Source organism: Lepus europaeus, chromosome X (genome assembly GCF_033115175.1).
Source record: "Lepus europaeus isolate LE1 chromosome X, mLepTim1.pri, whole genome shotgun sequence".
Lineage (NCBI taxonomy): Eukaryota > Metazoa > Chordata > Mammalia > Lagomorpha > Leporidae > Lepus > Lepus europaeus.
This window is the reverse complement of record NC_084850.1, coordinates 22,279,789-22,302,887: the sequence shown is the minus strand read 5'-3', so window position 1 is coordinate 22,302,887 and position 23,099 is coordinate 22,279,789. Positions and strand designations below refer to the sequence as shown.

At 41.4% G+C, this 23,099-nt stretch overlaps 1 protein-coding gene across 1 annotated transcript in view; it reads right to left on the bottom strand.

The window, feature by feature from the left end:
- GPC3 (glypican 3) overlaps nucleotides 1-23,099 on the bottom strand; it is a 454,515-nt gene that overhangs the window by 409,634 nt on the left and 21,782 nt on the right. Inside the window, exon 2 of the mRNA XM_062183209.1 lies at nucleotides 9,854-10,015. Within this exon, the coding sequence (XP_062039193.1) occupies nucleotides 9,854-10,015 (162 nt within the window). The remainder of the gene's footprint in view (nucleotides 1-9,853; nucleotides 10,016-23,099) is intronic.

The window sequence follows — 23,099 nt, the reverse complement described above, 5'->3', positions numbered from 1 at the left end:
AATGCTGAAAAACTTCAACTGAAGGAGGGAGACATCATAAAAATTCTAATTTCCTTTCAGCAGTTTTGTTGTCCTTCCTCTCATAATGCAACCCAATGAAATCAGAGTCTCCCTTTGCTGGTTAGATCCAGTGACTACATTAACTCATTCAGACCACTAGGGGACCATTTAGAAACTGTATACTACATAGTCTTAAATACAGACATTCACACTGAGAGAGAAAAGAAGAAAACACATAAAATGTTACAAGGGAATATGTCTGAACGATGGGATTGTAAGTAGATAGACATTAGAGCACTTTATGTTAATTATAATGATATTAATAAAAATATTTAAACATATGCATGTGCCAGATATGTGATATTCAAAGCAGCAAAGAGATTCTATTTCATACTAATGATGTTTATAAATGCACAAGCGGGAATAACAAAGACAACAGCTACTGTGCATCCGATTCCCATGGGTCAGCAAAGGGCTGACTGCTTCACAGCCCTCATGCAATATAGCCCCTTTTGGTTTCTTTCTTTTTTTTTTTTTTTAAGATTTATTTATTCACTTTGAAAGTCAGAGTTAGAGAAAGGAAGAGGGAGAGAGGGAGAGGGAGAGGGAGAGGGAGGAGGGAGAGGAAGGAGGGTAAGGAGAAAGGAAAGGGAGAAAGGAGAGGGAGAGGAGGGGAGAGAGGGAAAGGGGGAAGATGGAGAGAGGAGTGGGTAGAGGGAGAGTGGAAAGGGAGAGGGTGGAGAGGAAGAGGGAATAGATGGAGGGAGGAAGGGAGAGGAGGGGAGGGAAAGGGAGAGAGGATAGGGAGAGAGGGGAGGGAGAGAGGGGAGGGAGAGGGGGAGAGGAAGAAAAGGCAAGGGAGAGGGGGCGAGGGCGAGATCTTGAGATCTTATATCTGCTGGTTCACCCTCCCAGATGGCCGCAATGGCCAGGGATAGGCCAGGCCGAAGCCAGGAGCCAGAAAGTTCACCCAGGTCTCCCACATGAGTGGCAGGTGCCCAAAAACTTGGGCCATCTTCTGCTGCTTTTCCCAGGCCATTACCAGGGAGGTGAATCAGAAGTGGAATATGGGATAGTGGCATGAGAGGCGTGGCTTTACTAGCTACACCACAATGCTGGTTCCCTGATTTAAGCCTCAATAATTAATGGCTCAGAGCAAAGGAATCAGCCTTTGGGAACAAAGGGAAGAAAGAGCAGAGCTGGGACCTGAACCTCCACCTCCCTGAACCCAGAGCACACACCATGCACACTATGTCCTCTACTTCCTTGCTGGGTGTTTGCAATTTTCATAGGAGAAGGCTACATGAGAGTCTATAAATCTAGCCAAGAAAGGAGTTCAGAAAGACTAGTATCTGGGGCTGGTGTTGTGGTATACTGGGTTAAGCCACAACCTGCAATGCTGGCATCCCATCTGAGCGTCACTTTGAATCCCAGCTACTCTGCTTCCAGTCCAGCTCCTGAGAAAAAGCAGTGAATGATGGCTCGAGTGCATGGGTCTCTGCCACCCACGTGGGAGACTCAGATGGAGTTCTGGGCTCCTGGCTTTGGCCTGGGCCAGCCCCAACCACTGCAGTCATTTGGGGAGTGAACCAGTGGTTGGAAAATTTCTGTATCTCTGTCTTTCTCTCTAAGTAAATCCTTCAAATAAATAAACATTTTTAAAAAGACTAATATCTAATAGGCAATAACTTGAATTTCATTGAGAGAAAGATGGGCACTGGCTTCCTGGACTCTCTTCCCTTTGATGAAGAGCCATGTCTGACTGGAGAACTGATATGGGCAATCTACTCCACGAGTCTCTGCCCTCTAGTTGGATTTAATCTTTTTCAATCCCACACTGCCATAGAGGTGGACTTCCTGTAAGCTAATGAAACTTAAGCTGCAGAAATTGGCACTTGCATCCCGCTCCCAGAAGAGTCATAGGCATTTTCTGTTTTGAAGTTTGCCTTCTTTTCCTTCAAGTTCCAAAATTCTATAAACTTCAAGACCCACAAAATCTAGATCCATCCCTAGAAAACTGCTAAGGTTTCCGTCACAGCATTTCTCTCACAATGCCTTGTGCTCAAGTTACTCATGTATAAGTGTCTTAGTTTCTGAATTTTTCAGCTTCTAGACTATAAGCATGAGGTAGTTTTATCCCTGAATTTCCCATAATACCTGCCTTCAGACATCTAGGGACTTACATGGCAAATGGTTTTAAATGAAATACAACTGAATTCCCTTGTAAGAAAGCAAGCCAGAATGGAAGAGACAGTCCAAGGCCATGAAACAGAATACACAAAGTCTATGTAACACATGGTGGATTAGGAGACAGGCTATGGAGCTGACTTAATGGGTCAGTTCCTGTTTCTGTCATTTCATGACTATGCCACTTTAGGCAAGTTACTTAATTTCTGTTAGTCTCCATTTAGTGGTAAAATGTGGCTAATGAAAGTACCAAGTCATGGCAGGTGTTATGGTGCAATAGTTTAAGCTACTACTTGGGATGCTCATGAGTGCCATCTTGAGACTCAGCTACTCTGTTTCTGGTCCAGCTCCCTGCTAATGCATCCTGGGAAGGTAGCAGAAAATGGCCCAAGTACTTGGATCCCTGCCACCCACGTGGGAGACCTAGATGGAGATCTGGGCTTACTTGGCCTGGCCCAGCCAGAGCAGTTACAAGCATATGGGCAGAGAATGAGCAGGTGGAAGATAGATAGATAGATAGATAGATCTCTCTCTCTCTCTCTCTCTCTCTCTCCCAAAAAACTACCTCCTTCATGGTGCTGTGGTGAGTCTTAAGTGAGATAATCCCAGTAAAACATTTTTTAACATGAAACCTTCAGTTCATCTCTGACTTCGTACATGTTCAGAGAGATGGTTTCTGATCTTCATGAAAACCCTCGACTCTACTTTGCATCTAAGCCTGCCTACTCCACCCAGACTCATTCAAACCCAGCCTACATGACCCCAAGAGCCTGCACTCATGATCACTGCATTCCATTGCCGGGAAGCAAAGGAGAAGACTAATGACTTAAAACCCATTTCTGCCATGGAACCTGAAACTGAAATCAAGGCAAAATGCAAATCAGAAGGCATCAGGATGTGATAAATGAGAGAACTGAGGCCCAGAAAGGGCAAAGGGGAATGGAATGTAGGCAAAAGATGTAAGGAAGTATGGAGGAAGCAAGAAGACCTGGAGACTGGCTGAAAAGTCAGGTGAGCAAAAGGAACAGTGTTGGCACTAGTCAAGAGAGGAAAGGCGCTTTTAATCTCAACATGCCCGTGTCCAGCTTAGAGGAAAACCGTTTCTATGTCCACTCCACTAAGAGGATAATGCAAGTCTCTTAAACATACGCTTCATTACTCAGATATATCAGCCAGGGCAACTCAGGGAGGGAGACAGAGGAGCAGCACATGTTTGCAGGAAGTAAACAAATCCCAGTGGCAGAGCGGTGGGGAGTAATCACTCAGCAAAAGTGGGACTTTTTTTTTTCTTGGAAGCTTCTAGAGAGCAGGGACAGTAGTCTTTAATGTGCTTTAGGGAGAAATGTGGGCAGTGATGAGAGCAGGGAGAGGTGCGGGTTCAGAGCCCTAACCTGAACTGGGGTAAAAGCTAATGTGCATAACGTTCTCACTGTTGTTGGCCCACAACAGTCTGCCTGCACACTGAGGCACTTCCCAAAGGTCTCTTTTTTTTTTCTTTTTTACAAAGGGAATGGGCATTTTTTGAAGATTAATTTATTTACTTGAAAGTCAGAATTAAAGAGAGACAGACAGACAGACATAGAGGTCCTCCATCCACTGGTTCACTCCCAAAAATGGCTGCAATGGTCAGAGTTGGGCCAATCCGAAGTCAAGAACTCTTGGGCCAATCTGAAGTCAAGAACTCTTCCGGTCCCCAACATGGGCACAGGGGCCCAAGGACTTAGGCCATCTTCTGCTGCTTTCCCAGACCATAGCAGAGAGCTGGATCAGAAGGGGAGCAGCCAGGACTCGAACCGGTGCCCATATAGGATGCCTGCACTGCAGGCAGTGGCTTTATCCACTACGTCACAGCACCACTGCCTCTCAAAGGTCTTTATATTAAATAGTTTTCAGCCTAATGACTGACTTTCCTAAATCAATATAGGGCACAGGCAAGGTTTACAACTCCCCCTGCCTCTGTCTCTGCTATAGCCACAGAATTTGGAAACCCAATTGAATCCAAAAGTTCTTACTTTAAAGACTGACATTTTAAACACCCTTTTTCTAGTTGTTTTCCCGATAACTCTAATAATGAAAAGAACTGCATTTTTAAAAAAAATTTTGTAGCCAAAATATCTCTTTGAGTCAGCAGCCATAAAGTCCACTAATTAAAGCCAGCATCTTCTGGGCTCTGCTGAGAAATTCACCCTTTTATAATGGGATTTACTAGAGCTTTGCTGTACAGATGAGTGGTTTGATTAATAATTTACATTTTGAGGATATATAACTCACTCACGCTCATGATATGCATTCCCAAAATTCTTCTATTTGGTTGAATCTTATTATATTTAGCCCTGGCAAATGAATTAAGTTCTAATTAGACATCAATGTAATTATTCTCGGACATCCATTATTTTCAATGAAGAAAGGGCTGTGGCAGAATGACCAGCAGTTTGATGCAGTGACTAGTGCAAGTGGGTCTACACAGAGCCAGAGCATGGGCAGGGGAACTGTCAGACCACTCAGGGGGGAAAAAATTGTGAAATGGAGAAAGACGGCCCTGCATTCACTTAAAACCCTCACTATGTTATGAAAACTAAATTAACAAATGATTGAACCTCAAAAACATGTTTATCAACATTCAAGCAATTATTTAGTCACATATTAGCTGTGAAGGAAAAAAGCTTTGCTTGAATAATGTCCCTAAACAGTGATTTCAAGCAGAAATGACTGGAGAAATTGCTGCGAGCTGATGGAAAAGGGTGTTCGAACCAAGGTCAATTTTATTTAGGGGGAGTGGGAGAGACAGCAGTCTGACAGAAAAGAATGTAAGAACTGCCAAGAGCATATGGAAACAGAACAGAAAGGAGAGGAGCAGCAAAACAAAGCCCAGAAACCTTGTCCACCTCGCCATTTTCAGAGGGCCCTGGTCATCTCCAAAGTACCCCGGCCAGCAACAAGTGAAGGTGCCCAGACTGAGACCGCCTTTACCTAACTCTCTGCCATAATACATGTGGACCAGAAAACACAAGGAAAAATCCAGCCTGGCAATAACAAGCCAACCGTGACCTAGCTACTTGTCCGTGTGTGAAAACAGACCAGATATAGGTCAGAAGAAACTTCTGGAGACTGAACAAAGCATTGCTCCTGGCAGTACTGACATCTCAACCAGCGTGGGTTCACATCCAATGGTACAGAAACGAAACCCCTTTTTCAAAGAGTCCTTTGCCTAAGTACTTTCTCACTTGTGCCCTGGCGATGTTGGTAGTTGTATCATCTGTATGTGGAACAGTTATTGAAATGTGTCACGAACTCCAGCCTTGTCTAGGATATTATCTGTAAATGAGCTGTAGGGGTAATGCAGGCATATAGTGTTGTGCTTTTCAAGAAACTTTCACATATATATTATCTCTGCAAGATAAGCAGGACTATAATTTTTACCCCGTTTCCCAGATAGGAAGACTGAGGCTAGGTCTAAATACTTACCCCATATCAGAAAACTCATAAAGGCAGATCTAGAAGTAGAACTTAGATCTCCAAATCCAGTGTTTCTTTCATTTGTCTTAAGCACCCCAAAAAGGAAATATTAAGAAAAGGACAGTGAACATAATCTGATCATTGCTTAGTGATCCACAGCCACGACAGAGACCAGGACTACAGGCTAAGCAGGATGAGAAGTGGGTTGGAGTTTCTTTGGGGATGCCTGGCCCTGCAGTAGTGTTAGCCAGGCAACCTGTCCTAACCTCATACTTCCCTGTCCAGGTTCTGTCCGGCCCAACATGCCTTGGAGATGAGCTTTCCATGACCAGCTGCGTAGCTGCAGGCCTTGGAACCATTACAGGGCGGCTCAGCGGCAGGTGCCACAAGTTGTTCTTCACCTATCAGCTTGGTATCTCCTGCAAGTCTCTTTCCTTAAGGCTCCACTCCTGCTTACTATCATATGGGGCTACAGAAGCATGTGGGGCTATGCCCCTCTATTACATGCCCCCAACTGCCACATTTACTGAGCCCTGAAATCCACTTTGAAGGCATCGGCCCTAACTGTCACTTGGTACTTCTGGTTGCTCATAGGTACCTCCCCCTCATAGTCCTCTAAGGCTTTCTATTTGACTGCTCATCTACCAGGGGCTAGAAAGCCAGAAAATCCAGCCAGTAAGGGGACTTAATTTAGATCAGTAGTCAGCTCTAAGCAAGGATCCATACAGGAGCTCCATGGCAGTTCAGGTGTGCAGAGATGTTGTCTGCTTAACTACTACTTTTTCTCTCTGATAAAGAGAATTCAAGCTATGGCAACTTCCAGAAAAAGCAAAGTGATGCTGCCTTTGGAACAATCTGCTCTCATTCGAAGTCAGTGGCACTTTGAGGAAGAATAGAATGATCTGTCACACAGGAAACCCCTGGACATGCCCCAAAGGTTTCTGGATGATTCACGGTTGAAAGTCATAGTGAGATTTTGCAATGAAAACAGAACTCAGGGCCTGAAGGTGTGGAGCTGTTGGCAATGTGATGAAAAATTCAGAATCCTATCTCACTGTTCTTCACTAGGACACAAATCCTTCAAGTCAAATTTATTTTACCTCGTGTACACTAAGGACAGGAAAACCATGCCACATGATGGCTTGGGAGAAGCTGTGGCATCAATGAGTTTCCTCATCTGTAAAATGGTGATAATTACAATACAGACCTCATAAGGCTGCTGGGAAAATTTAATGAGATAATTATGTAAAAGTAAGCATCATATATTAGGCTCTTAATAAATCTTCACTTTTATTATCATTATAATTATTACAAGGTAGGGGAGAAGAAAAAGAGAGAAAGGAAAATCTACTTTCAGTGGAGTTTTTCAAAAAGAATTAATTAAGCAGAAACAAAAAACGATCGTGCTGCCCCATTTTACTAAGCACATCTAAGTAAATTAAATTTAGGAAACGAGGCAATGCAAAGATTGAAATAAAGAACAACTTTTTTTAATGCTTCAATCATTATCAAAACAACATTAGCAACAGAGCATTCCAACCACTGTAGCAAAGGGCCCTAGGCTCATTTATGAGGGCAAAGGCTTCCTGCAAAACGAAGACATAAAAATCCAAATCAAGGCAGTAAGGGTTGCTTGTGGAACTGTGCACATATTTGCACAAAGCACTCACTGCTTAAAAACCCCCAATGTGGACTAGGGGAGGAATCCTGAAGAGATTGTGGATCTAGGCCAAGATCAAGATGAGCTTTCTTCAACATCATGTGGTAGAGAAAAATAGCTCACAAAAGCTATTATGAGCAAATTATTGGGGCAATTTTCTCAATAACTTGGTGCAGCAGAATCTTGGGGAGGGAATGTATTTTACAGAAAGCAAACGATTGTGCCCCCATTCCATTTATTGGAATAAGAAGATGATGAAAGGAAGAAAACAAATGTGTTCTCTCCTCTTCTTAGCAATTAATAATGCCTCATCATGTAGTGATCTTTGGTTTCAAGTTTTACCTCTCAAAATGTTTGTTACAGGACAAATTTGTGGACAATGTCTCTCCAAATATGGCATAAATGCCTTGAGCTCTGAGACTATGGTTTATTTTTTCTTATGAGTGATTTTTTTTCCTAAAAGTAGGGCAGGAAAAGAATAAGGATAGAGAAAAAAACAAGATGAAGAATGAGTATATAATATGCACAAGGTAGAAGGCACAAGCAATAATGAGTTAAGACATCATTTAGATGTCTCCGTGTTCCTTTGCTAGGATTACCCTTCTCCCTGCCTCCACAATTTGAGAGAGAGAGAGAGAGAGAGAGAGAAAGCAAGAGAGCGAAAAAGGAGGAGGAGGAAGAGCAGGAGTATTTGATGCAGCCAGGGGTGCTACTTCTACGTCCCACTCTCTCTCTGTTCACATGACTAGTATTTTGCCCCTAAGCCACAGAAGTCATATCCTGAAGCTAAACCCAACAAAATCTATTCAGAACTCCTTTGCTCTCCTAGTCTCACGCTGCTGCAAACATAAAAAACACAGTATTCACAGTGCAGGCCTGGACAGAGCTAAGAATGCTGACACCAAGAGTCCTCCGAAAGACAGCTAGATCAGCTACTGTACATGCTGGAATACCACTCCACTCCAGCCAGGTAATGGTTGTAAAGTAGTATCTGAGGGTTTGGTTGTTCTAAGGATTAAACATCACCTTGATGCCCCCAAAGGGGAAGAGTCAGCTCCTTACTTCAACCCAATTCTCACATTACATCACTTTATCACCCCACTTTCAGCCACCAGATCAACTCCAAAACAAATCTGAGAAGTACATGAATGGTACATGTATTTTTAAAATCCGCCTAAATTATTCATTCTGTCGCCAAATTGCTAGTCTCAACAAACTCTTCACGAGAGTGTGACTGCATAAATAGGTTAACAAATATTTCAAGCTTATATATTGTACTTCACATAATCAACCTAACATCCCCCTGAGGTTTGACCCAAGGAATTGTTCTGAATGTAAGTTTTATTAGCGAATTTGAATACTTTCCTTAGCTAATTCTAAGAATGTCATTATAATGCACAAAACAAGCTAGAATCAATCTACCTAACAATTCCAAGAGGTTAATTCTTGTAAAGGTGCCATAAATCGAAAGCTTTAGAACGTCAAGTACTCAGAAGTGTCATTTTTCTATCTGACCCCAGTGCTCTGTTTATGGGCTAAGAAAATGGCAGTGGATTGCATCTGGTCAGAGAGAGACAGAAGAAAGCCCCAATAACCAAAATGAATGTTCCCAGTAAGAGGAGGCAGCCTACTGAGGTGGTTAAGAACACGGACTCAAAGAGCCAGGCCACTAGGGCTCAAATCTGCCTTTATGATTTATCTATTAGTTGTGTGGCCTTGGAAAACCGATTTAACCATTCCATGCCTTAGGTTTCCATCCTTAAAGTGGAGATACTAATATCTATGCATAAGTATATTTTGAGGACTAAATGATTTTATATATGCAAAGCACTTTAAATAGAGTATACAGCATATGGGGCTATGTAAGTGCTTCTTGCTATCATCACTACCACCACCACCACCATCACCACCCTCCTCATCTCTAGCTGGGTTTTTACACTGCAAGAATACCTCCCCAGGTTCCTATGATAGTCCCACACGTCGGCAAGAAATGTAATTTCCTACCTCCTCTGGCAATGCCACGACAGCTTCTTTCACAGTCATACATAGGTGTGGTAAGAGCAGAGACTCACAAAGAGAAAAGTAACCATTCACACACATGAGGAAAAAGACCAGCCACCAAGCCCCTTTCTCCCTCTTAAATGGTCCTAGTGGTCAGAAGGAGTCTATGTGTTTCCCACAAGCATCTAACTCACTCTTGCAGAAAACTGGGCTCAATGTTTAAGAAAACTTACTTTGTTTTTGAAACAAGTCTTAGGGACTAGCCCAAAGTATCATTTACTATTTGTGCAAAAATTTACAACTTTTACATATAGGTAAACAAAGCATCCTTGGACCATCATTTTTTATAATACCTACTTTTCCAAAGATTGAAATGAAGCTTCTCTAAAAACTGTTTTTCCTTAACCAGAAACTCTCACTGGGAGGTTTTGTTGTATCAAGCATTAATGCTGGAATGGTAATTTATAAATTATACTTAGCATTTAAAAGCCCAGTGCCCAAATAATGATACCATTGAGTAACACATCCAAAATGGTCCCCAGAACTCACCTTGGAAAACCGCGGCATTCTGAATAATTAAGAACTTGAGCTCCATACTTGCAGACTGAAGCAGTTGTTCCATGTTCAACCGTGCTGTTAGTTGGTATTTTTCTTCCATCTTTCTTGAACAGCATGTTGGACCCTTGGGGAGACATACTTGCAAATCTGATCCTGAAACAAACAAGGTTTTCATGTTTCAGTGAGCAGAATTCTTTCTTTGTCTCTCTCTCTCTCTCTCTCTCACACACACACACACACACACGAGGCAAACAGGGCAGAACAATGCATTTCTTGTAAAATCTTGATTATTCAAAATTAGCATTTATCTTAATTAATCTTGGCTTTCTTCTAATCATCCTTATGACTGATTCTTTTTTGAATAACCATCAGAGAATTGCAAAGGCTTGAATCATAAATTCTGCATAAACCAATATGTATCACCAAATACATGTCATTGAATACAGATATTTGTTAAAAGATCAATTTTTACCTCTATAATTCATTTTCCCTAATTAAACTTTATGAAAAAGAACACAGCCATGAAACAATTTTCAAAATTTCAGCTACAATTTCCAAATGAAATCTATGGCTAGCTAACCCAATGTTACTTTTTAGGATAAATCATGAAAACATCAATATCACAGTTAACCACTGCTGCTGTTGTCCTAACTAAAGGCCTAGAGCAAAACAAGTTATTCAACATGCATTTCTTGGTGTGTACAATAAGCACACAGTATATCTGTGGTTGCAGGAGACAACAAACAAAAGTATGAACAAACAAAGGAAGGGAAAATAAACTGTGGTATATCCATACAATGGAATTCTCTTCATCCCCCAGAAAGGAATTAAGTATTGATAAATGCTACTATATGGTTAAACCTCCAAAACATTATGCTTAGTGGGAAAAGTCAGATAACAAAAGTGCATGCTTTATGATTCCATTTATAAAAAGTTTAGAAAATGGAAACTACAATGACAGAGAGCAATTCAGTAGTTGTTAGGGGGTATGAAGGGCAAGAGATGAGAGGGAGGCAAATTGTAGTGAGAAAACTATGAGGACTCATAGACATGATCATGATTTGGATTGTGGTGACAGTTTCATGGGTATATACCTATTTCACAATTATCAAATTATAGTCTTAAAATATGTATATCTTATCCAATAGCAATTATACCTCAATAAATTATTAGCTTTTTTAGACAAGCAAAGTGAGGGAGATATAAAATGGGGTGGTACCAGCCTATTTTATTTAGGACAATTAGCAAAGACTTCTTTTTTTACAGAAAGTTTTTATGTAATAAATATAAATTTCATAGGTATAACTTTTGAATTATAGCAGTTCTTCCCCCCATACCCCCCACTCCCAAACCATCCCACCTCCTACTCACTCTCCCATCCTATTCTTCATTAAGATTCATTTTTAATTATCTTTATATACAGAAGATCAACTCTATACTAAGTAAAGATTTCAACAGTTTTCACCCACACAGACACACAAAGGATAAAGTACTGTTTGAAGACTAGTTTTACCATTAATTCGCATAGTACAACACATTAAGGACAGAGATCCTACATGGGAGTTAAGTGCACAGTGACTCCTGTTGTTGATTTAACAAATTGACACTCTGTTTATGGCGTCCGCAATCACCGTCAGCAATCACCCAAGGCTCTTGTCATGAGTTGCCAAGGCTATGGAAGCCTCTTGAGTCCACAAACTCCATCCTTATTTAGACAGGGCCATAATCTAAGTGGAAGTTCTCTCCTCCCTTCAGAGAAAGGTACCTCCTTCTTTGATGGCCCATTCTTTGCACTGATTCTCACTCACAGAGATCATTCATTTAGGTCATTTTTTGCCACCCTGTCTTGGCTTTCCATGTCTGAAATGCTCTCATGGGCTTTTTAACCAGATCCAGATGCCTTAAGGGCTGATTCTGAGGCCAGAGTGGCAGACTTCCTTGTAAGGCAACATTTGAGGAGAAAGGAGAACATCAGGATTTTATGTTCCTCACCAACACTAGCCAATATTAGGGTCAGTGGCTATTAAGTACAATCACCTTCCTTTCTACAACACCTGTTTTATACTCAAACCGTCTCTTCAATTGCATTTATTGAGCTGCTGCCTATGGTAGCGATGCAAATGTATTCCACCAATTCTCCTATTGTGGGAGTGTAACTGACCATCAGGCCCAACTGCTGCCCTCTGAATTCACTGCCATGTTACAAAGAGGCCACAATGCAGTTTACTGGACCAGGAAGGGAAAAGGCCCCATGGGGAAGAGTGGCTAATGTAAATTTAAATGAAGCTGGTTGGGACATACACACAGATATGAAAAATATTATACAGTAGATATTTTCCATATACCAAGTTTCCATCCATTTACTTTCTTTGTAAACCTAAGTAGTATGTGTTTAAAATAGCTGTAAGTCCATAAAATTAATTGCTTCAGGTAAAACCCTTTGTGTTTCTCAATTTGCATTGGTAATGATGTCTAGTTTCAGGAATGGTTGAGTTTATTTAGCAGGGTGGTAGGCTGTTAGTGCTGTTCCTATTACCAAGTGGGAGTTATAAAATAATAAGGCTTAGATCTTCCCTCTGTAAAGTGCCCTGAGTTGTTCAGATCTTGGAAGGTACCAAACTGTTACTCCGTGTGCCTAAAGAAACCCAGAAATGATTCCTTGAATTACCGTGACACTAGTCTGCTTCGCCTTTGATATGATAATTTAGAAAGTAACTTAGAGCTTGCACAGTGTGCCCTTTTCCTGAACTGATCAAGTCTCATCATTGTATAAACTTCTACCACCTCAAGAATCAATTTATCCAAAAATCCTTAAAGGAATAAAACCTCAAATGAGAACATTTGGAAAAATACGTCAGATACCAAGAAAGCTACATGCTATATCAAAAGATGAGTGTATGTATATATAAAACAATGTTTACTCTTTCTCCCAGCACTGTCTGCTTAATCAATAAAGATACAATTGATGTAGGGCTAAGAGTTAGCTACAGATTTGAAGACACAAGACATCTATAAACTGATAACAATTCAGGATTTCCAAGCCAGGGATAGAAATGCATACCAAATAGAAAAATATTTTAAGTAAACTTTTACAGACCAGCTTTATTAAAAACCCACCACATGAGGAACAAAGGGGCCCAAGGAGAGCTAGACACACCTGAGTGAAATGACAATAATGAAATACAATCATTTCAATGCACGAGCAGAACAAAAATAGCAGAAAAGAACACAAAAACAGAAAGAATATAAGAACTTTGAGGGGGGCTGGTGCTGTGGCGTAGCGGGTAAAACCCACTGCTTGCAGTGCCAGCATCCCATATGGGCACCAGTTCAAGTCCCGGCTGCTCCACTTCTGATCCAGCTCTCTGCTATGGCCTGGGAAAGCAGTAGAAGATGGCCCAAGTCCTTGGGCCTCTGCACTCGCGTGGGAGACCCAGAAGAAGCTCCTGGCTTTGGATTGGCTCAGCTCTGGCCATTGCTGTCAACTGGGGAGTGAACCAGAGGATGGAAGACTTCTCTGCCTCTCCTTTTCTCTCTGTGTAACTGACTTTCAAATAAAAAAACTTAAAAAAAAGAACATCAAGGAAAGCCTCATCAACTAAATAAAGAATTACCCTGAAAACTAAATTCTAAATGGGATGAAAAAAAGTAAAAACAAGGGCAAATGACTAAGGACGTACACCGAGAACTGATACAAAGCTATATGAATAAAAGCAAAAAGGTCAATTCAAGAAATAAAATGCCACCTACAAAAGACTTAGTAAACAGGAAAGCAGTCTGTAAGTATATGAGGAACAAAATAAGGTGAAATGAAAATAGACCCTTTATCAGATGGAGAGGAAAAGTTAATCATGAACCACGCTGCTCATAAAGGGGTACTCACCTTTTCTTTTTTTTTTTTTTTAATGTAAAACTGGAATTCAGCTGGGAAATGGGAATAGAAGCAAGCAATATGGCCTGGGCTGGAGATAAGAAGAAGACTTAGCAATTGACTATTCAAATGAGCCAGAAATGTTCAGCTCTTTAGGGCTTAATAACTTATATTTCCAGATGCGGGGAAAAAAATTAACTGAAGTCATTACAGGGCTGCTAGTTCCCATTTAGTTTGAAGGATTAAAAGTACCTTCATACTATAATCTCCTCTCCTAGACTGTAAATTCCTGAAGAGCAGAGAATGACTCCCATTTCCTTTGGGATGCCCTGTCGATCCCATTCAGCCCTGTGCACATAGTGTTGAATTAATGAGGGCCATAGACGGAGAAGACTAGCAAAGAATTTTGTGTCTATATCTAAAAGGAGGAAGTGGATACAGATGACCCTGAAAATGTTCACCTGTACACTTAACTTTCATCTTGGTAAAATATTGGAAAATTTCATACAAATCCATTCCCAAACATCTTGGAGATGCACAGATGTTTCACTTTAAGCAACTGTGAAGTAAGATACTTGTAATTCTTTTGGTACAATGTCTTGCTTGCACACTGGCTCCGGTTCTGGGTCCCAGAGGGGATATTTAAACTATGGAAGCTGCTTCTCTGGAGGAGTATTCCCCTGTGTACTCAAACTGGCCATCCTTACCCATTGCCTTACCTCCCAGAGGATAAGCGCAGATGGTCCACAGAGACTCTCTCCTGATTCAATAAGCTTGAGCCAGTGGATCTCTTCTGGTTTGACTACCTGTAGCCTGGCCTTCTTGACCTTCATCACACTTTCCTTTGGGTCAGTTCTTACTCTTTGTTAGCTCAGTGTAAAGACCTGACATTTTAGACTGCTGCTGACTCCCTTTAGCCACCTCCCCCAGGACTGGGACTTTAGTTTCTCTATGCAGTGAAGTCCCAGGCTCATCAGACTTACTTGGAGACCCCACTGACATTGGTGTACGGGACTCTTTTGAACATGTCAGTTTTATCGAATTATATTCCAAGTCAGTTAAGTATTAATGGCCCAGAGATCGGCATCATCATAGACACCAGTAGGCAGGAAAGAGCAAAAGCATTTATGGTCCCTGGATTCAAGCTGCTTATAATTGAGTCCTAGCTCCACTATTTGCTAGCTGTGCAAGCAAGTGCAGTTCCTTAACTTTTCCATGACTTTTTTGCCCTTATCTATGAAACGAGATTATCAATACTACTTTTTGTATAAAGTTATTGTAAGCATTAAATGAAAGTTTGTATGTAAAGCTCCTAGCATTCTTGAAACAAATATTCAATATGTGTTAATCAGAATAAAAAATAAAAAATTCACGCAGAGACCAGACTTCCATGCACAAAAATAGCTAAAGTTGATATATGGTTATGTGAAAAAAAAATGCAAGATATTTCCTGAGCTGATAGAAATAGTCTATACTTTAACTGGGATAGTGGTTATATAGGTACATACATTTGTTAAAATTCATTAAACTCTTCACTTAAAATGGGTGCATTTATTGTTTGTAAATTACATCTCATTAAAAATATACATTATAGAAAATATTTCCTAGATAGGGGAATGCTGGTAAGGGGCTCTAGTCAAAGAAGACTTCCAGGAGGAGGTGGGGCTTGAGCTAGACTGTAAAGGATGAGAAGGATGTAAAGGGATCAATGGATGAAATGTGTTGGGCACCAGTGGAGTAGCAGGCAAGGCTAGCGGGCCAGGAGACAGGCTGGAATCTGGGGTATAGTTAGCTTATCTGGCAAGATAAGCCTAAATTTGAAGGCCCTTCAGTGCAGGCAGAGGCCTGTATAGCATTGACCCCATGGGCAATAATGGACCACTGAAGGTTCTCAAGCAGAGACGTAATATGATGAAGAATACTGTTTAGGAAGATTAGTCATATGGCCTGAAGTTGGGAAATGGACTAAATAACCCCTCAAGGTCACTTCCAGTCTTCTGATTCTCTAATTACCTTTATTATGTTCTATATGTTGGTTATTTTACTGGACCACAATTTTAGCTAATGACAATAAATTGTCAAAAATCACATTAAAAGGCACATTAAAGAACTGAAGGAACATTAATGCAGACCTCGATCCTTACACTTTTCTAAGAGCAGATAAACCATATTCAAATAGCAACAAAAGAGAATAAATCGTCAGGGCTCAGTAACAATGAAAATTGAAATCTTTTCTATATATATATATATATATATATGATTTGACACATTTCATTGCCAGAAGGTCTGCTTTATGAATGGTCTCTTTTATTTTTTTTTGGCTAACAAAGGTTCACTGTGCTCAAAATAATATTATCATTAAACTGATATTAAACAAAAGAATTAATGATATTCAAAACTGGTTGCTTCATGACTTGTAGAGAAAATAATAATGTCTATTAAAATTATCCAAAGGATTAAGTGCAGGTTGCTCTACTAATGAACCAAAAATAACATATCAGGCATTTTTAAAAGGTATTTTTTTAAACAGAGGACAAGTCAATTTGCCATCCAAAACTATTAACTAATTTCCTTAGCATATAATAGTGACTCACTATTAGAACGGTACCTTTTCCCCTAATTAATCATTATCTAAATCAAATCTTACACGCTCATTAATTTCTCACTAATCAAGATAGGAATACAGATGAAAGAAATAGCTGCATTTGAAACCGGTGGGGAAAGTGATGATTGCTGGTGGAAGAAAAAAATCATCTTAGGGAACCCAGCTGAAGGTTACCCTTCTGTTATTTAGCCTGAAAGAAATGACCTTGTAGAGGGCACAACTGGGTATCAGGAGCTCAGACTTTAAATCAAAGACCATGCCTGGGGCCACCATAGACTCTGTTTCTGTAAAAGGCAGGCCAAAATGTCTCTACCACAGTGGAGGACTGGGAGTTTAAAGCAACCCTGGAGATAAGCCATTCTCTAAGCTTGAGAATTAAAGAATGAATTACCTTTATCTCTACTGCCAACTGTCAATTAACTGCCTATCATTTCATGCCTGGTAAAGGTTGAATCCCCAGATCGCTACACTCTCTCACAAAGAGGTTTTTTCTGGACCACATTCCCAACCAGCAGTCAACATGTGCTGTGGGAATACAAATTCACTGATTACATTTAGTCTGCCAAAGTGGTAAACGATTCATTCATCCAGCATTTACTCAATGGCTACTTTGTGCCAGGAACTATGCCCAACCCAAGGAATACAGTCATCAGTAGCACAGTCCCTGCGCTGGAGTTCCCATATCGATCTAGGAAGTGGATTCCCAAACTAAGTAGTAACCTGAGTCACTCTGGATTCCTCCCTCGCTCTCATCCTCTACAAGCCAAATGTCACCAGATCTAACTGATGCTCTTTTTTAAATGTTTATCACCATTTCCCTCCTTTCCACAGCTGCTCCTACACTCCTTTCATTTGGATGACTACAAGAGCTGTCAAACCAACCTTCCTGCCTTTCTATCCTCCTCCAGACAAGCCCCAGATATTTCTGAAGAACACATCTGATCAAGTCATTCTACTTGTTTAAAAGCCTCCAAGGAAATGTAGCAAAGGCACCATGGGGGTGTGAAAAGTGGGTGGCTTATTCAGGCACTGCCAAGGAACCTGGCAAAGCGAGGAGGAAAAAGTGAAGTGGTGGAAAGTGCCAGGGGCCAGATGAGAAAGAGCTATGTGAGCCCTGCTACAACCAGATGACTCCTGGTTATCTTTGGACTGGATTCCCACAGGAGAGACCATTCGTGGGAGCAGAAAGAGATGGCCTCCACAATCTCTGTCCTTTGGATTCCCATAGCACTCTCCATCCCTTAGACACTTCTCACACTCCTGAACTTGACTCACAGCTATATTTATATGCCTCAGCTCCAACCAGATTTAAATTCCTCGAGGGAAAGACTTCACTTGACCCCTCTTTGTATCTCATGGGGCTCACTGTGGTTTGAACTTGAGGCCCTCCCCTTTCACTAGGAGGTAACACCAGAACTTCAAAAGAATTCATTTTTAAAGGAGCTGAGATTAAATTCTGCTACTAGAATAGCTTTTAGAACAGTGAAGTACCCAAGCACATATATACATGTCAATGGTTATTTGGGTTGACACCCTAATAAAAATTGGGGGTGGGGGTGGGCATCTAGTTTAGTGGTTAAGACACAGCTTCGGATGCTTTCATACCATATTGGAGTGCCTGAGTTTGGGTCCCAGTTGTTGAGTTCAGTTTCCTGCTAATGTGCACCCTAGGAGGCAGCAGGTGATGGCCCAAGGCCTTGGGTCCCCGATACCCATGTGGGAGACCTGATTTAGCTCCCAGATTTGACCTGGCCCAGCCTAACTTTTGTGGGCATTTGGAAAGTGAAGGCAGTGGATAGAAGATTCTCTTTCTCTCTTTCTTTCTCTCTCTCTCTCTCTCCTTTCAAATAAATACATTTTCAAAATTTTTATAAGAAAACTGGGTTGCAGAACAATACCAGATTCTCTAGAGTTGGCATGCAGAATCCTTTAGTTTAACATTCTGCCAGAGACTGAGCTAAGGTAATTTTCCTGTCTCCCCTAGTCACTCCTTCACTAATTGTTATTCTACTCAGATAAGTAGCTGAGATCCTGTCTTTCAGGAGATATATAATTTTTATTTTTCAGATACAATCTTCAAATATGCAGACCTGAGGCATTGCTGAGCATTCAAACACCCTGGGTCCAATCTAAGTGCCCGGCCCCTCTCCATGTGTATGAAATCCCATTGGGAGAAGAGAGCTCTTCCCTACCAAGGCTAATGATTTTATCTGTCCTACTACCAAATTAGCTGTGTGACTTAACTAAGTACCTTTCCAAATCTGATTCTGTTTTCCTGAGAGGGATCTGACTAGAGAGTCAAAGATTCCAAACTGTAAGGCAATTGATATTCACGAAGCCAATTCTGTACTGGGCATTGGGAGGATACAAAAGCAGCAGAGGCCTTGCTTTGGCCCTTTTAGGAAGGCTATGTCAACAGCATTTGAATACACATGAACATGGATATGGGGCCAAGGCAATTACAGTAGAGTCAGCTTTTACAGTGCTGCAATTCATGTAATAACCACATACTCTTTTTATAGGCCCCTGTATCTCCAGAAGCCAGCTAATGGCAGATGGCTTCTTGATAGGACGGCATGTGGTGGCCATGGGAGAGACTCTGAAATCAGGCAGGCCAGGCTGTGAACCCCAACTGTGTCACATAACAGCCAGATGATCCTGGGAGTTACTTAATTTCTGCACCTCAGTTTCTCTATCTATAAAAGAGGAACAATAACACCTAGCTCTCAAGGAGGTTGCAAGGGTTAAATTAAACTCTTATTTAATGTTTCCTAAACACATGCCTCCATTTCCTGCTCCCCCACTTTGGCTCATGCTATTCCCGTCTCTGGAGTGCTCTTCTGCTAGTTTCAACTATTAAAACTTTCTCATCCATAAAGGCTCAAGTATCTCTTTCATAATGTTTTTCTCCCCTCCCTTCCACATTAAGCGCCATGAGCGGTCATCTCAGGATTTTCAGTACACTTTGTACCTCACCAACTGCACTTTGCAATCTAGGTTTTGTAGTCATCCACATATTTTCCTTATCCCTACTATTTAGGCTGTAAGTGTCTGTAGGCAGGAGCTATATCTTGGCCATCTCCATATTCTCAGACATAGCACAGTGCCCAGTCTACACTCAATAAATGCTTGTCACATTAATGAACAGAGTGTCAAGAAGGACAGCCTGCTTCCTATACACAGCAAGCTGCCTGTCTCTTGAAGCAGTCTAGCATAATTTGGGTAGGACTCTCAGAGATCCCACAGAAAAGACTCCTGCACTAGGCACTAGGCAAGGAGCTGCACCTGGTTATCTTCGGGGTTCTTTCTCCTTGTGTTTCCATGAAGGCCGAATCTAACTCACTGATCTCCTTACACACCAAGGTTGTTGCTAGTATACTCTGGGAATGCATCAGAAGAGAAATGGCTCCGCAGCTGTAAATGTTCACAGTGTCCTTTTGCCGTGGGCAAATCTGACAGAATTTCTTCAGAGAGGGTCTCATCCCTGGTAACTGTATCTATGCACCATGTTGCATGCCACTTGGACCTACAACGCAGGATACCTGAACCTCAGAAGGCAGTCTTCTGCTTCACAGAGTTTCAGGCTTCTGTAACTCTCTAGAGCTGCTCTTGGAGCAAACCACAAAGACGAAGCAGAAAGCTGTGCGACACTGATATGTACCACCACCTCAAGCCTACATCCTGTGAAACAGTTTCTCAGCTGGGAAATAAACATCAATTGCCTTCCCATGGCTAAACTATTTAGGAAAAGATGAATGTTTTTAAGGAAAAAAAGCTAACAGGAATCACGAGGTAAGACATACAGTCCAGCCTGTTTGAGTTCAGAACGCTTCTCCTAAAGAGTCTAGAGTGGCTTGGGTAATGATTTTACTCCCTAGGTCCTCAATGTAAGCATCTGAAAAATGGGTTGACATTACTTGTCACCCAAATTCCTTTTGGAAGCACAATGACATTTTGCATCACATTTCAGCTTTCCTCTAACAAGCTCTCCATAGGGTAGAAAGCTCTGTTAAATTGATATGATTCCAGAAGCCCATGGAACCTCTCCTCTATAGTGGGCTGAATGACATCCCCCCACCAAAAAGAAAATGAAAAAAAGAAAAAAGAAAAAGAAATAAAAACCTGACTTCGGAAATAGTGAATATGACCTTATTTGGAAACTGCGGGTGGGGGGTGGGAGGAGTTTTTCAAGATGTGATTAAGTTAAAGATCTGGATCTGAGTAGACTCCAATTCCAGTGGCATGTGTCCTTGTTTTTTTTTTTTTTTATTAAACTTTTATTTAATGAATATAAATTTCCAAAGTATAGCTTGTGGGTTACAATGGCTTCCCCCCTCCCATAACTTCCCTCCCGCCCGCAACCCTCCCCCCTCCCGCTCCCTTTCCCCTTCCATTCATGTAAAGATTCATTTTCAATTCTCTTTGTATACAGAAGATCAATTTAGTATATATTAGGTAAAGATTTCAACATTTTGCCCATATAGTAACATCAAGTGAAAAAACTACCATTGGATTACTAATTATAGCATTAAATAGCAATGTACAGCACATTAATGACAGAGATCCTACATAATTTTTTTTTCAAAATAATTAATTTTCTATGCCATTTCCATTTTAACACCAGGTTGTTTTTTTTTTTTCATTTCCAATTCTCTTTATATACAGAAGATCACTTCAGTATATAATTAGCAAATGGTGAAATTAGAAATGTGCAGGGGATTCCAACACAATTCCATCAAGATGGCATGTACCAATGCCATCGCACTAGTCCAAGTGATCAATTTCAGCTCACAATTGATAGCTCTGATAGGTCTAAGAGTCAAAGAGATCACACAAACAAGACAAGTATCTGCTGATACTAACTGATAGAATCAAAAAGGGAGAGAAAGATCCAACATGGGAAGTGGGATACACAGCAGACTCATAGGATGGCAGATGTCCTAAACAACACTCCGGCCTCAGAATCAGCCCTCAAGGCATTCAGATCTGGCTGAAGAGCCCATGAGAGTATAGCAGGCATGGAAAGCCAAGATATCATGGAAAAAAAAAAAAGACCTAAGTGAATGATCTCTGTGAGTGAGATCCCAGTGGAAAGAACGGGGCCATCAAAGAAGGAGGTACCCTTCTCCGAAGGGAGGAGAGAACCTCCACTTTGACTATGACCTTATCGGAATAAGACCAAAGTCAGCGAACTCTAAAGGCTTCCATAGCCCTGGCAACTCATGACTAGAGCCTAGGGAGATTACTGACGCCATGAACAGGAGTGTCAAATTGTTAAGTCAGCAACAGGAGTCACTGTGTACTTACACCCCATGCGGGATCTGTCCCTAATGTGTCGTCTAAAGCCAAGTGATGCTATGACTGGTACTGAAACAGTATTTTTATACTTTGCGTTTCTGTGTGGGCGCAGACTGATGAGGTCTTTGCTAATTATATACTGAAGTGATCTTCTGTATATAAAGAGAATTGGCATGTGTCCTTGTAAGTGACACACTGAGACACAGGAAAAGTTGAAAGTCCCATGAAATCACAGGCAGAGGTCAGAGTGATACAACCACAAACCAAAAAATGCCTGGAGCCACAAGAAGCTCCTAGAGGCAAAAGAAGATTCCCACCAATAGCATTTCAAAGGAGCACGACTCTGCTAACACCTTGACTTTGGACTTCTGGCCTCAAATACATGTCCACTGTTTTAAGGTGGTGATTTGCTATGACAGTCCTTGGAAACTAATATACATCCTCTCCCTCTACCCCACGTAAACCTACCTGCCTAGCAATGTCTAAATGTGTCACGACAGGTGAGTTACCACTTTGGTAAGCCTTTTTGGCAGGTGTTGTCTTAAAGTGCAACATGTTCTTGTACCTCAAGAGTTTACTTGGGAAGGAGGGGGGGAGAGGAGGCAGTCCAGAATAGCTGGACAGGGACTAGGGGAGGTGTCAGAAAGGATGGAAATATCAGTAAAAGTTAAATAGGGACCAAAATCAAATTTGATGTGAGGTTGGGACTAAGAAAATAATGTTGTTAGGCCCAAATATTACCTTAACAGCTCATTGCTTCATATTAAAAGAAGGAAGAAGCTTTTGCAGAGGCAAAAAAATAAAATCCTTGGGCTGGCGCCATGGCTCGCTTGGTTAATCCTCCACCTGTGGCGCTGGCATCCCATATGGGTGCCGGGTTCTAGTCCTGGTTGCTCCTCTTCCAATCCAGCTCTCTGCTGTGGCCCGTGAGGGCAGTGGAGGATGGCCCAGGTGCTTGGACCCCTGCATCTGCATGGGAGACCAGGAAGAAGCACCTGGCTCCTGGCTTCAGATCGGCATAGCTCCAGCTGTAGCGGCCATTTGGGGGGTGAACCAATGGAAGGAAGACCTTTCTCTGTCTTTCTAACTCTGTCAAATAAAATAAATAAATAAATAAAATACTGCCTCAGTCATTGGCCCATATTCCTGGAAGTCTGGTAGGAAATGTTGAGACCAACCCACAAAAGCCTTATTTTCACTGTTCAAAAACATTTGTTCTCTTATGCTTAATAAATTAGGTGTATTTTTGGATAAAGTATTTCAAGCTATTAGCAATTAAATAATCCAAAGGGAGCCAAGCAATAAAGAAAGATGTATATCAGTCTGAGCCTCCAATGCAACCTTGAATTTGGTAGGAGTTTTCCTTCTCATTATCCCTGCCCTAGACTTGAGCATTTCTGGAGATGCTGTTTAACCAGCTTGCAGGCAAATCTTTCCAATGCCCAATTGCCCTTACTGTTAAG